Source organism: Gymnoscopelus braueri (genome assembly GCF_963280865.1).
Source record: "Gymnoscopelus braueri genome assembly, chromosome: 15".
Classification (NCBI taxonomy): domain Eukaryota; kingdom Metazoa; phylum Chordata; class Actinopteri; order Myctophiformes; family Myctophidae; genus Gymnoscopelus; species Gymnoscopelus braueri.
Window position 1 is genome coordinate 39,845,343 of NC_137620.1, and position 15,416 is coordinate 39,860,758.

The 15,416-nt window shown below is 41.3% G+C and overlaps 1 protein-coding gene across 1 annotated transcript in view; it reads left to right on the forward strand.

Annotated features, from left to right (window-relative positions):
* The first annotated feature begins 6,902 nt into the window (after positions 1 to 6,902).
* Positions 6,903 to 15,416, forward strand: part of LOC308102344 (rho GTPase-activating protein 6-like) — a 38,867-nt gene continuing 30,353 nt past the window's right edge. The window contains exon 1 of the mRNA XM_080452009.1: positions 6,903 to 7,053. Coding sequence (XP_080308135.1) covers positions 6,918 to 7,053 — 136 coding nt within the window. The 5' untranslated portion in view covers positions 6,903 to 6,917. The remainder of the gene's footprint in view (positions 7,054 to 15,416) is intronic.

The following is a 15,416-nucleotide window of genomic DNA, read 5'->3' on the forward strand; positions in this document are numbered from 1 at the left end:
AAAGTCATTTAATGCAATCACACCGCACTGTGTCGGTCAAAGTCTAATCTAGTGTGAAGACAAAGGAAATGCATACACACAAGCACACGCACACGCAAACACACACACGCACACACACACAATTGAGTAAAAGTACAAAAGTATTGGTATCAAAATGTACTTAAAGTACCTAAAGTAAAAGTACTAAAATGTTTGAAAATAGCAGATCTACAAGCTCACAACGCGTCGACGCGAGCTTGTAGATCGGCTATTTTCGAATAGCCTATGTATAAAATAGGGCTAAAGTGGTTAATGTATGTTTTATAATGTAATAATTGATAATCGCAAACTAGTAATTAAAGGGTTCAAATAATTGTAGTGGAGTAAAATAGTACAATATTTGCCTCTGAGATGTAGTGGAGTAGAAGTAAAAGTACTGAAAATTGGAAATACTCCACTAAAGTAAAAATACCTTTAAATTGTACTTAAGTACAGTACTTGAGTACATGTACTTAGTTACTTTACACCACTGGCACACACTTACGCACACTCACAATAGCATTGTGTATTTGGGCACTCTCTTTGTAAACCTTTTACACTTGGAGCGTGTGAGCTTATCGTCGGTTAACCATAGCATGACGTCATGATTTTATTCTAATCAACATGGAAGTGCACATCACAAGCCTCGGACGCGGCAACGTCCTCGCGAAGCCGAAACTCGCATGCGAACGACCGCCAAACCGTGTCATTACGGACAGAGTCTGCGAGGCGAACAGTATCCGATTAAAGTTAAACAGTCATCCGTCTTTTTCTGGAAATGTTTTCCAGTGCCGCCCGTGTGGTTTCCCAGCCGTCTCTTTATCAGCTAAGGTTTCAGCGCAAAGCCTTTCATTTATTTTAAGTGTCAAGCCATTAATTCGAAAGGGATACTGTTCTTAACTGGGATTTGCTGTATATGTAGGTTAGATAAATCCAACAGGATAATTTTTTGGGGCGTTAATGTCGTCCTGCTGCTCTGAACAAGACCAAGTAGGGCTGTTTATACGGTCACTATCGGCACCGCACCGGTTGAAAAGGCAGCGTGTGTCCCGTGTTATAACCAAGCGCCTCTAAGACCTGAAGCCGACTCCATAAATGTCTTCTAAATCCTGACACTTTCCTGAAAAACCTATGTTTCTACAGTATATCAGTGGTTCTCAACTTTTTCATGTCAAGGACCCCCAAAATTAGTATGTATTTGGCCACGGACCCCCATCTCAAAATATGTTGTTCCAGGGACCCCCTAAAGCAAAGATTTGAGTAAAAAATATATATATTCAAAGATCTGCAAAAATGTTCCAGATTTTTCGAAGAATAGCTAGATCTCATAGCGCGGCACTCGGTGCCGTGCTATGAGCTTGTAGATCTGCTATTTTTAAATAGCCGAAGTATAAAATAATGGTTAAGGTGGTTACACAGATGAGTTCCCAGTTTGAATGTGTTAAATCCAGTCTGAGAACTGTCGACAGTCACCTAAAAAAGATAGAACCAGAGCAGCACGGTATTGTACACTTATACAACCAGCAGAAAGCAGACATAAAAAGTGCCATTGCCAGGGTTATTGCACTGACAACACGTTGCCCTGCCAGCACAATAATCAGCACAATAACAAGCGCAAAAATTCCTATCCCTTCCACTTTCTCTCTCTCTCTCTCTGTTGGTCACACTCTATCTCTTTCTGTCTCTGTCTGTCTCTCTCTCGCTGATCAAGCTCTGCTCTGACATCATACCCAACAGAAATGGTTGCCTATAAGAACAGTTTACAGTATATCAGACATGTCCATATTTGGGCATAACAGCTTCAACTTTATATACGTAGAATATATTCCAATAATGTATATTGTTAGGAGTTAGTTTTACATTTTCAGTTAATCAGTCCCAAACGGATAGTGATTTACTTTTTTGTACAGGGATAAACTTGGACCCACCCCATCTCTAATAATGCGCGCTCACACACACACACACAAACGCACACGCACGCGAGCGTGCGCGTGCACACACATATGGAAACCTTTAAAGTAGGAACTGTTCTGAATTAGTACCTGTGTTGCAATGTTCTCTGGGCTTAATCTTTGAACTTACTTAATGCTTCCATTTTTTTAACACACACACACACACACACACACACACACACACACACACACACACACACACACACACACACACACACACACACACACACACACACACACACACACACACACACACACACACACACACACACACACACACACACACACACACACACACACACACACACACACACACACATTCCTCTGTGAATGGTTGCAGGGGTGCTGTGTGTGATTGGACCTCCAGTGTTTTGATGTTGACCCGAGGTCTCTAACATGCTTCCATCTCTCCTCTGTTTTCTCACCCTCCATTTTCTCATCCTTCCATTCTGTCAATGTTCTACTCTCTCTCTCTCTCTCTCTCTCTCTGTCTCTCCCTCACTCTCTTTCATGCGTTCGCCTCCTATCAATCACAATCGTTCTTAATCACAACATTTCCTCTCTCTCTCTCTCTCTCCACCTCCCTCTTTCATTTTATTCATAAATGTAAAGTCTCTCTCCCTCTCTCTCCTTCTCATTTCCATCATTCATTCCATTCCTCCTTCATCCCTCCATCCGTGTTTATATTAGTTTCAATCTACCTGGCAATCAACCAGGAGCCATTACACACACAGACAAAACAATGCCCTCGGTCTCTGCTGCCCATAAAGTCTGACTGTTTATTTCACTCTGAGGCCTCAAGGCTGACAATGTTACTATGGGGTGTCTTTATTTGTTGTACATAAGTACAATCCTGACCAATAGCCAGTGGTGGAAAGTAACTAAGTACATTTACTCAAGCACTGTACTTCAAGTACAATTTTGAGGAACTTTTACTTTACTGGAATATTTCCAATTGTCTGTACTATTACTTCCACTCCACTATATCTCGGATCCAAATATTGCTTTTACTTGTAACAGAGCATTTATACCTGGCAGTATTGATACTTTTACTTAAGTAAAACATTTGAGAACTTTTTCCACCACTGTCTGTCTGTCTGTCTGTCTGTCTGTCTGTCTGTCTGTCTGTCTGTCTGTCTGTCTGTCTGTCTGTCTGTCTGTCTGTCTGTCTGTCTGTCTGTCTGTCTGTCTGTCTGTCTGTCTGTCTGTCTCTCTGTCTGTCTGTCTGCTGGACTGAGCGGTACCAAATGTTGCGCTGCCAGTACAGGCCAAGGAAGTAAATCCCTGTATTTTCTTTTCACACACTACATGTATCATATTTCTTGTTTCATATTCAACTTTCTAAAACTTTAATTCTATAATGGATGTCAGTGGCACTGGCGGTCGATCGGGGCTGAAACCGTGCCCAAATATGGAGATGACGCCAATGCCGCCATCATAGACTGTAGCCACATGAAGTCCAAGATCCACATGGAAGCCTTGGCTTTATTGGACCCTGTCTTGTTTTATTTTGTGTGAATGTCTGTTGGTTTCTTGTACGTTTCCGCTCGCTCACACGTGCGTGTGTGTGTGTGTGTGTGTGTGTGTAATGGAGAACAGTATGTGCTGATGTGAAACAGTACAGTTTGTTATGTGTCCGAGTCTCACTTGTGTCAACGATTGGAACACGTTGTCCCTTCAGGAAACACCATCTCGGTGTCAGTTTGAAACAATAAGAGTGTCCTCCTAAACACGTTTGGGAGAAGCCAGCTCTTTGGCGTTAAAAGAAAATATTGTTGTATTTCTGATGATACCCACTTATCACTACGTGGGAAAAAAAGGTAAATATCTTGTCTATAAGTTGAATGCTAAATATATTCGGTGTCTGGAGCCATCCCATTGTTTAAAATTCTCCAGTACACTTGTCTCAGCGACGCAGGAGGGGGGGGAGGGGCGGGGCGGTTTGAATTAACCGAATTAACCGAATTAACCGAATAAAAGTTTTAAAAAAAAAGTTGACACTTTAGTCTCCTACCGGAGCTGCCGCCGGTCGTTACATTATTGGCTTAGGAATGCGACAAAAACAAAAAAAACTCCATGAATTCAAGTCTCCATGGGGTGTGTGATTGATAGAAAAAAAAGTCATTTTGGGGGTGAACTATCCCTTTAAGCCCTGTTTTGTACTTGGTGCATTGGTGAGGTGTTTTTGTATTAACGTTTCCCAAGCGTTTTTGTATTTGTTTTTTTTTCGTGGCTTGTTCACTTGAGCAATGTCTTCTACTGTTAGCCGCCGTAGACGACGTCATCGGGTGCCTTACTGGCACCGGGGCGGTTAGTTTGTCAGGGGAGATGATGGGGGGGGGGGCTTGGCCGAGGGGATGTTTCTCAATCACTGCCCCTGTTCAGAGTTTCCCGGCCGCTGTGAGACGGCAGCCTTCCAGTCACAGGCCTGCTTCCATGACCTCTGTGGGTCCTCTGCCGTCCTCTAACTCATTGGTTCTCAAAGTGGGGTCTGGGGACCCCCGGGGGTCCTTGGGGGGGGGGGGGGGGGGGGGGGGGTACCAGGGGGTCCCCAGCTGTTAATACAGGGTCACAATCATTTAACCATATTTAATACATTGGCTATTCAAAAATAGCAGATCTACAAGCTCATAGCGCACAAGCTTGTAGATCTGCTATTTTTGAAAAATCGTGATTTTTTTTTTGCAAATCTTTGAATATGTATTGATTATGTATATATTTTTTCAACTGAAATCTTTGCTTCTGGGGGTCCCTGGAACAACATATTTTGAGATGGGGGTCCGTGGCCCCCAAAGGACCCCCCTGGGACCCCACTTTGAGAACCAATGCTGTGTAAGAACAATGAGCCCGAATCAGGGCCGGCCGCTGCCATAAGCAATATAAGCGGTCGCTTAGGGCCACAACCACTTTCATATTGTAATTATGTCATGTATCTCCTATCCAACAACTAGCGTTATTATTTTAGTATGCAATAAAAAATGACATAATGATTTTATAATGGGGGTGTTTGGGGGGGGCACCCCAAAAAATCTTGCTTAGGGCCACGAAAATCGTAGGGCCGGCCCTGAGCCCGATTCACTAAGAAATCTACGACCATATTTTGATCTTACCGGCATTTAAGACAATTTTCTTCATGCAAAATATTGTCTTAAATGCCGGTACGATCAAAATATGGTCGTAAATTTCTTAGTGAATCGGGGCCAATGATGTTATAGGCAGGAACCTCAACCCGTGTGTGACCCACACACCGCATTGCCCGGGGCTCCAAATTCCTTCACGTGGTTTTGGCCGTGGCGTGCGCTCAGTGCTGCTCTTGTGACAGCAGGCGTCATCTTTTAGCTAGAAGAGAGTGAAGTTCAATAGCAATGTGAAGCCGACCGCAATCTCAACCCACCACCGTTGTTTCTAGACAAAACATGACGTGCATGTGGTCTTAACAGTCACTTTTGTGTCCTGTTTTGTAAGGAACCTTTCCTTCGGACATGTCTGTTTTTTGTTGGGGACAGTGCAGAGGACTTACAGGAGAAGGTGGAGGTGTCCTTTTAGAGCCCCGAACCGAAACGTCGGTCAAAACATGGGTAATCAGTGTGGGGCTAGGGCTCTCCAAAATCGGGATCGTCCTTGGACCCATACATCTAGCATCAGTCGGGACTCTAGTGTCCTTTTTATTCTCTACGCACTGCGAGCCGTTGTGAGTTTGTAGATTGTATATTTTGAATGTCTGCCTCTTTCTTAAGTAATATTTGACAATTTGGCCAATTTGGTATTAAAAAGGTCTTAAAAGTCATTAAATTGTAACTTTAGAGATGTGCAGATACTAGAGATGCGCGGATGGCTTTTTTTGTCACCCAAATCCGCGTTAACAAGTTCATTATCCATCCGCCATCCACCCGCGGTACTTATATCATCCTATTTATAGATCCGCACCAACCGCACCAAATAATTGTTATTTTCCTGACGTTAGTTTTCTTATAAACAGTGTTACTCACCACTGTCGCGATGCAGTGACTGTATACAATCCACAACCATGGTAACAACAAGCGCACCTCTTCATTAAGTTACTTTCGCTTTCAACCACTTTGTTGCCATGTCGGCTTTTTATAAGCTTTTTATAAGCGACTTTATTTATATAGCACCTTTCATGACATAAATGCAGCTCAAAGTGCTTTACAGAAAAAGAAAGAAAAAGTGAAAACAAAACACAGAGCAAAAACAATGCTCTGTGTTGCGACTTTTGGGCTTGTTTGGCACTTGTTTTGGGCTTGTTTTCATAGACCTGGCTACTTATATCTCTCGCAACCTGGCAACACTGGCTGCTTGCAAAGCAACATGTCGTGAGCGGCTATTTTTTGCCTGGTGTAAAATGACGTAATATTAAAATACTACAAACGCACACGGTGAAATTTAGTGCTTTTTAAAAGCTATTATAGGCCTATAGATTGTTATCATTAATTTAATTCCCGCATTATTTCACCCACGGTTTATCCAATATGAATTAATAATTATATTTGATTGACCCAAATCCACCCAAACTGCGGTTAACTGCGGCAACCGCGGCTAAAACCGCGATCCGCGCATCTCTAGCAGATACCCTGTATACACTTATACGGTATGTTGGCTTGTTTACTGTTGAGTGAGAAAACAATTTTGGACATTAATTCATTCACTGCTAGAGTTTTTCAGAACAGTCTGCAGTCAGTGCCCGCGTTTTTGAGCATTTTTACTAACCTTTTCAAGAGCCACGGAATATTTCGCTCCAGGACGATCGACACGCGAGTGCCGCAAAAGACGGAGCTCATTCACCGCACTGAATGAGTTAAGCTAATCATTTGGGGGGACCCTCCCAAAGTCATGTGGGGACCCACAGTTTGAGAACCACTGCTCTTACATCCCTCTCTTCTCTCTTCTCTCTCTCTCGTCTTGCAGGGCGACCACACGTGGGCCACCATGTTGGGTCAGAGCGTGCGGCTGCAGCCCGTTCCCATCCAGAGCCTGTCTGAGCTGGAGCGAGCCAGACTGCAGGAGGTGGCCTGTTACCACCTGGAGGAGAGAGACCTGGACTTTAAGATCAGGATACCCAAAGGTATTTATACCGTGTTACCTGCATGGGCCTCATTCCTCACAACCACTTTATTTACCCTGGACTCCCTATTGGGGCATGTCATTAAAGGAGTAGTTCACCCAAAAGATGACTTATTTTCTATCAATTACGCAACCCCATGAAGCCTTGAATTCATGGAGATTTTTTTAGTTTTTGTTGCATTCCTGAGTCAATAATTCGTTGACCGGGTGGCTGGTCATCTGGTCATCAAATTATTGGCTTAGGAATGCGACAAAAACTAAACAAATCGCCATTAATTCAAGGCTTGATGGGGAGTGTTGGTGATAGAAAATAAGTCATTTTTTGGGGGTGAACCTATTCCTTTAAATAGGCAAACGTTTTATAACATTTTTAGAAACATTTTGAAAGAATTTTGAAAAGTTTTGGAAAAATGTTCTGGGGGGAAAAAAAGGGAGGCTAAAAATATACTCTTCATGAGAGTTGTTCCCATACAGATACCAGTATCAGAAAAGCTGTCGATACTGCCTTAAATGTTGGTATCGGTATCTGTGATTACTGATACCACGTAATTTATCACATGACGATATTTCATTTACAGTAATATTTTGAATGTTTCAGTTGATCTTGCATGACTGTTTTATAACTGTACTATTTACATTATTAGTTTACTAACATGTAGCTGCACAGTTACATGGAATTTATTCCTAGATCCGTGGTTCTCAAACTATCTAATTTCAAGGACCACCATAACTGTGAGAGTGTACAAATGGAACCAAATGGACCCGTAAGGGTTCATTTGGTTCCATTTGTACACTCTCACAGTTATACACCAAGTAAGGGTCCATTTGGAACCCCCTCAAGGAACACTTGAGGGCCCCTAGACCCCACTTTGAGAACCACTATTGTATATTATTGTTAAATTACACACTGGTATGGGATCGGTACTCTGTATCGACCGATACGCAAGCTATGGGTATCGGGATTGGTATCGGTAAGGAAGAACTGGTGCATATCTAATAGGCATGTGTAACGATGTATCGTAAATCGATAAAAATCGATTCAAACTGGTGACAATTTAAATCGATTTAATGAAAAAGATATTGCGAGAAATAATTAAAAAATATATTTTTTGTCCATTTGTCTTTTTTTCTTTTTTGTAATTTTGTGTTTAAAAAATCGTGAAAAATCGTATCGTGAACCTAGTATCGTATCGTGATTTGAGTGAATCGTTACATGGCTAATCTCTAATCATGACTTTCTTTTGATTAGCTTCCAATGTTTGCAATTGTTGCGTGTGTGCAATAATACAGTGACTCAGCTCCATCTCAACATCAGTGAATGTTTTTATTTCACTTGTCAAGTGCAGGGAAATTGATGAGTTGAAGGAGGTGTCTATAGACGTTGACATTGGGTCACGTTACAGCACTTAGAATGCATAAAAATACAATACATGCTTTTATAAAGAAGATGAAAGATGAAATAATATAGTTCATTTATTTACATGGCTTTCAGTTTCCACTTCAAACATGCATATTGATTATGCAGTCATTCAGGGTGAATACATTCACTGCCAGAATGTATTCGCTTCATCCAGTGGTGTAAAGAGTATTTCCAATTTTCAGTACTTTTACTTCAACTCCACTACTATCTCAGAGGCAAATATTGTACTTTTACTCCACTGCAATTATTTGAAAACTTAAGTTACTAGTTACTTTGTAGATTTTGATTATTATTACAAAACACCCTAATCACTTCAGCCCTATATATATTTCAGCCATTTGAAAATAGCAGATCTACAATCATGCGATGCGACGCATTGTGAGCTTGTAGATCTGCTATTTTCAAACGATTTTTTAATGCATTTTGAACTTCTGAAATGGGACATTCTGCGCTACGAGTACTTTTACTTTTGGTACTTTAAGTACATTTTGATACCAATACTTTTGTACTTTTACTCAAGCATATTTTGAATTCCGGATCTTTTACTTGTACCAGAGTATTTCTACATTGCAGTATTGATACTTTTTACTGAAGTAAAACATTGTGAATACTTTTACCACCACTGGCTTCATGGCAAAGGTTTGGAAAATGCTTGTTTCTTTCCAGAACCTGGCAACTCGTGTTGCCAGATTCTGGAAACAAGCAACCAGTGTTAAATCGTTCGCCATTAACGGCAGGCTCGCAGGAATTTTCAGCGCATGTTTGACTATCATGAGACTCTACAATGAATCGTAGTAGAGAAAAAAATAACATTGCGTTGGTTATAATAGACGAACTTCACTAACCCACTCGCTCCCATTATAACAACGGAGGGTGTTTAAAAAATGACGATAGGGGAATATATGGAAAAAAAGAACGCCACTTTTTACGTCGCTAGGTGAGTAACGAGACATGAAAGATAACACTTAATTTGTCCGGAATTCTCCTTTAAGTACATTTTGATACCAATACTTTTGTACTTTTATTCAAGTACATTTTGAATTCCGGAGTTGCTTGTAACAGAGTATTTCTGCATTGCAGTATTGATACTTTTACTTGGGTAAAACATGTGAGTACTTTTTCCACCACTGGTAGAAAGTATGTGTGTAGACACCTTTGTCCTCCTTTAGAACACTGAGGTCCTAAAGTCACCCAATAAAGTGGGATTTCTTTAGCAATAACCTATAAAGCTCTCAACACCTCTGAGCTACCAGAGAGAGAGTGTGTGTGTGTGTGTGTGTGTGTGTGTGTGTGTGTGTGTGTGTGTGTGTGTGTGTGTGTGTGTGTGTGTGTGTGTGTGTGTGTGTGTGTGTGTGTGTGTGTGTGTGTGTGTGTGTGTGTGTGTGTGTGTGTGTGTGTGTGTGGGGGGGTGTGTGTGTGTGTGTGCGTGCGTGCGTGCGTTATTGCAGAGAAGTATTTTATCATTTCATCTGGAAGACAATAATGATGTGTGTGTGCGTCCGTGAGAGACAGATGTGAAAGTATCTAGGTGTGAGCGCACGTGTGTATGTTACGCATGTGCCTGTGTGTACATTTACTGTATGTGCCTGTGTGCATGGACTCTATTTCTGCACGCACACGTGTTTGGGAAAGTGAAAATCATTATGGACCTGGCCTATTTCACTGTGGTGGTTTTGGTAAGGGAACAAATCCGGACTCTTTGGGAGAGACAACAGATTATATGTTCCTGTATCAGGGCTAAACTAGGGTATGTTGCTAGTCTCCCTCAATCCCCTCACCAGTTATTACTATTACTAACGCTGCTGCAATGTCCGAGGAGCCGAGCAAATATAATATATTGTTGTTATGAAGAAGGAAGGCACTGGAGCAAACCTCGACAATTAAAGCCTTTTTAATTACAGTCAGCAGGCAAATAACGTGACAAAGTTTTGATGTCAATACAACTTCATCAGGTCATCAAATATATATTTTTTACTCACTTTGAGTATCTGTATTTTACTTGGGTATTTATGTTTTTGGATACTTATGACTTTCACTCCACTACATTTCAAATACAAATATTGTACTTTTGACTCCACTTGCGTTTCTAGGAAGGGCAAAAGTACATTATGGATTAACCACTTATTTCAATTATAGTGAAAATAGCAGATCTACAAGCTCAAAATGTGTCACAATGCAATGCATTGACCTTGTTGATCTTCTTTTTTCACAATTGTTTATATTTTTTGACAATGTATGGAAAATCGTTGCATGATTTTTGTGAAAATTGACTAAATGTACTTTGTAATTTGTACTTTTGAATACTTAAATGCACATACTTTTGGCATACATAAAGGCCTATATATCTATACTTTGACCCAAGTAATGTACACAAGACGTAACCATACAGACCACATTGAATCTTGAGGTAAGGTTCAAGCACGGGCCATTTTTGTTGTATGTCATGAATCATTGTCAGTGCAGATCGTGGTCTCAGTATTGAAACAAGCCATTTCATTAGAGAGATAAACCATAGCATTACATGTGAACCCACCAGATCTCTGACTGTGGGACAAAGACCTGAGTTAGAACTGTGTGGGAATATTCCTTCAACTTCACTCCCCTGGGGTCTCTCTCTCTCTCTCTCTCTCTCTCTCTCTCTCTCTCTCATCTCTCTCTCTCTCTCTCTCTCTCTCGTTCTGACTGTTTTCTGCTCTGCTTCTCTTCTGTTTTGTTTTATAAGTCTCTCTCTCTCTTCTCTCTCTGTTTACTCCCTCTCGCTCTCTCTAGTTCTGACAGATATCTGTTCTGCTTCTCCTCCGTTTAATAAGTGTCTATCTATGGTCTCTCTCTCATTCTCTCTCTCTGCATGTCTCCATCCTTTCTCCCTCCTTAAGTCTCTCTATTTTCTCTTGGGGATTTCTGTTCTCCTCCTTGTACCCCCCCTCCTCCCCCTCTCCCCATCTCTCTATCTCTTCTCCCTTCAGTATCTTATCTCTCTTTCCCTCTCTCTCTCTCGCCATCGCATATCTCTCTACCTCTTCCCCTGTCTTTCTGGCCACATCTCTCTCTGAACCTCTCTATTCACGAGCCAAGTACCCAAATGGCTACTTTGCATAACAGGTTTACAAGTGAGTGTGAACAATGTATCCATCACTCCTCACATCTATAGGCTACACGGTAAGCAACACAGCATGTTGGCTTCAGCAGTGGTGTAAAGTAACTAAGTGCATTTACTCAAGTACTGTACTTAAGTAATATTTTTAGGTACTTTTACTTTACTGGAGTATTTCCAATTTTACGTACTTTTACTTCTACTCCACTACATCTCAGAGGCAATTATTGTCCTTTTACTCCACTACAAATATTTGAAAACCTTTAGTTACTAGTTACTTTGCAGATATAAATTATTATATTATGAAACATACATTAATCACTTTAGCCCTATTTTATACCGAGGCTATTTGAAAATAGCCAATCTACAAGCTCACAACACGTTGCATTGCGACACGCTGTGAGCTTGTAGATCTGCTATTTTCAAACATTTTAGTACTTTTACTTTTGTACTTTTACTCAAGTAAATTTTGAATTCCGGACTTTTAACAGAGTACTTCTGCATTGCAGTATTGATACTTTTACTTAAGTAAAACATTTGAGTACTTTTTCCACCATTGGGCTTCAGTAGGGCTGCTGCCAGTATCCTATCTGCGCGCAGCAACGCCTCAGCCACCGTCGAAGAAGAGAAAGAAACTCGTTCAAAGCAAACTTTTAGTTTCAGCTCCTACAATTCATGGCATTCCTTATATTTGTATTAGTTTAAAAAGACTAAAACTAAGCTAAAAAACATTTCCTATACAAACATGTTAACAGCTTTAAGGTCAAATAAAATGCGCGTGCATGCGAGGGATGTCATTAAAATACTGTTCGGCCGGGAAAAAAATCCCCAATCACACCCCCTGCCAAAGCAAAAAAAGAAACAATATTTCAAGAGGCAAATACCAACAACTTTCAAGTGTACTTGCAATAGTAGCAGCAGTTTTTCAAATGTATTTAAAGGTAGTTACTCTCTCTCTCTCTCTCTCTCTCTCTCTCTCTCTCTCTCTCTCTCTCTCTCTCTCTCTCTCTCTCTCTCTCTCTCTGTCCATTCCTCTCTCTAGGAGGTTATGTTGTCTATAGCTGTGACCCAGCAGGAATCCTCACAGAGAAACTCTTAAGCTTGTTTTCATTAGGCGCACGCTGTGTGTGTGTGTGTGTGTGTGTGTGTGTGTGTGTGTGTGTGTGTGTGTGTGTGTGTGTGTGTGTGTGTGTGTGTGTGTGTGTGTGTGTGTGTGTGTGTGTGTGTGTGTGTGTGTGTGTGTGTGTGTGTGTGTGTGTGTGCGTGTGTGTGCGCTCCTGGCATGGCATGGGTGAATTCTTGGTGAAATGTGTCAGTTGTGGTGAGTCACGTTTTGCTCTTATTTGGTGTGTCTGGAGGTTCATGTTCATGCTGCTTTCACCTCCTTCTCCTCCTGCTGTTCCTCTCTCTCTCTCTCTCTGTCTGTCTCTGTCTATCTGTCTGTCATTCTATCTTTCTCTGTCTCTGCTCCTGACCTTCTCTTTCACTTATTTTGTCTATTGCTCTTAACCCATTAATAAGACCTGAGGCCGATTCTACCAAATGTCTTCTAAATCGGTTATAAACCGTTCAAACTTTTTCCTGCCAAGGATCCCCCAAAATGATATGTATTTGGCTGCGGACCCCCCGCATCTGGAAAAAACGTTTTGTGCCAGGGACCCCCCAGAAGTGAAGATTTGTGTAAAAACAAGACATGACACGCCATGTATACCAGCTAGCTGCACGCTTTGTTTTGCCTCGATCCAATCTTTTTTCTCTCTCTGTGTGTGTGTGTGTGTGTGTGTGTGTGTGTGTGTGTGTGTGTGTGTGTGTGTGTGTGTGTGTGTGTGTGTGTGTGTGTGTGTGTGTGTGTGTGTGTGTGTGTGTGTGTGTGTGTGTGTGTGTGTGTGTGTGTGTGTGTCGTGTATGCGCGGCTTGTTTTCATAGACCTGGCTGCTTATTTCTCTCGCAGAATCTGGCAACACTGTTGCGATACCATAGCATGGGAGGACGAGACCGTCGTTCATAGTATGGGATGTCTCCCCATTGGCTGATATTGGAATATGTTGACTAGTGCTCTGTCTCCAGACCAGCCGCTCTTCGAGCTTGCTGGTACAAAAAAGCTAAATGATCCAACATTTTTCCAACACTAGCAAAAAGAGCAGAAGTACAAGCTCTCAGTGTGGCACGAAGTGACACGCTGTTGCTATATATATATATATATATATATATATATATATATATAGCTAAAATCAAAATTGACACAGATGCTTTCCCGGTTTTAATGGGTTAATAGTTTGTTTTTCTTTCTTTCTTTCTTTCTTTTTTCTTTCCTTGTACAGTACGTGTCCACAAGATGTAATAACGATAAAGACCTTGAACCATCTTTATTTATTTATATTTCGTTCCCTCCTCTCTCTCTCTCTCTCTCTCTCTCTCTCTCTCTCTCTCTCTCTCTCTCTCTCTCTCTCTCTCATTCAGTCTCATTGTAATTCCATCTATAATTCCATGTCCGTACGGTCCTGCTTTTATTAATCATGTGGTTAGTCTGTCCCGTTGGCCATTCCCATCATAACGTCTGATCCACTAATCCAATGTTTCAATGAAAAGGTTTGAATGGGGAGTCAGGGAATGCAGGTGTGCAGGGGCTGTTTCTCATGGATTGTAGAGAAACACAATATATACTATAAATATATATATAGTTGTTGTCAAAGTGGGGTCTGGGGACCCCCAGGGGTCCTTGGGGGGGGGGTTCCAGGGGGTCCTCAGCAAAAGTAGGTAATATAGCGTCACAATAATTTTCAACCACTTCATCCATTTATATGTTGGCTATATTCAAAATCTACAAGCTTGCAGCGCGTCACTTCGTGCTGCGCTGCGAGCGTGTAGATCTGCTATTTTAGAAGATTTCTGAAAATAGAGAAAATAAAGATTTTGAATTGTCTTAAATGGAAAATTACATAAATCTTCTCTTCTGGGGGCCCCTGGCACAAAACATTTTCAGATGGGGGTCCACGGCCAAATATATACCAATTTGGCGGTCCTTGACTTGAAAAAGTTTGAGAACCGCTGGTTTAACCACTATAACCCTCGTATATCGGAGCCTAGAAATCTTAAAAAAATGTAAGAAATGTCGAATGTTTTTTGAAATATTTTAACAACACAAATCTTGTATGGGGGGCGCATCGCGACGCATTGTGAGCTTGTAGATCGGCTATTTTCTAATGGCCGAAATGTATATAGGGCTGAAGTGTTTAATGTATGTTTTGTAATAATAAAAATCTACAAAGTAACTACTAACTAAAGTTTACATATAATTGTAGTGTAGTAAAAGTACAATATTTGCCTCTGAGATGTAGTGGAGTAGAAGTAAAAGTATTGGAAATTGGAAATACTCGAGTAAAGTACAAATACCTCAAAATTGTACTTAAGTACATGTCCTTAGTTACTTTACACCACTGATATTGGACCAGCTCCTTTTGTCCCTCTACACCAATGCAGAGGGACCAATGTCTTCACAGACAGGCTCACAACGCGTCACGCTGCGATGCGCTCGTAGAGAATGTCCGCCACCCGGATTAGGGACGCTAACCGTTCATGGGGATAAGATTTAAGACCGTGTAATGAGTGTACATACAATAAACAGACAGATATACTGTATACATTATGTACATTATGTACACAGATACACTCACAAACATCTAAGCTGGGGTCAGACGTTAGTGCTCCAGGGGGAGTGTGTGATGTGCAGGGTCACGTTCCTTGGAAATAAACTTTAATTTCCTGTAGCCATGGGAGTTTGACAACACACGGACGCGCGCGCGCACACACACACACACACACACACACACACACACACACACACACACAC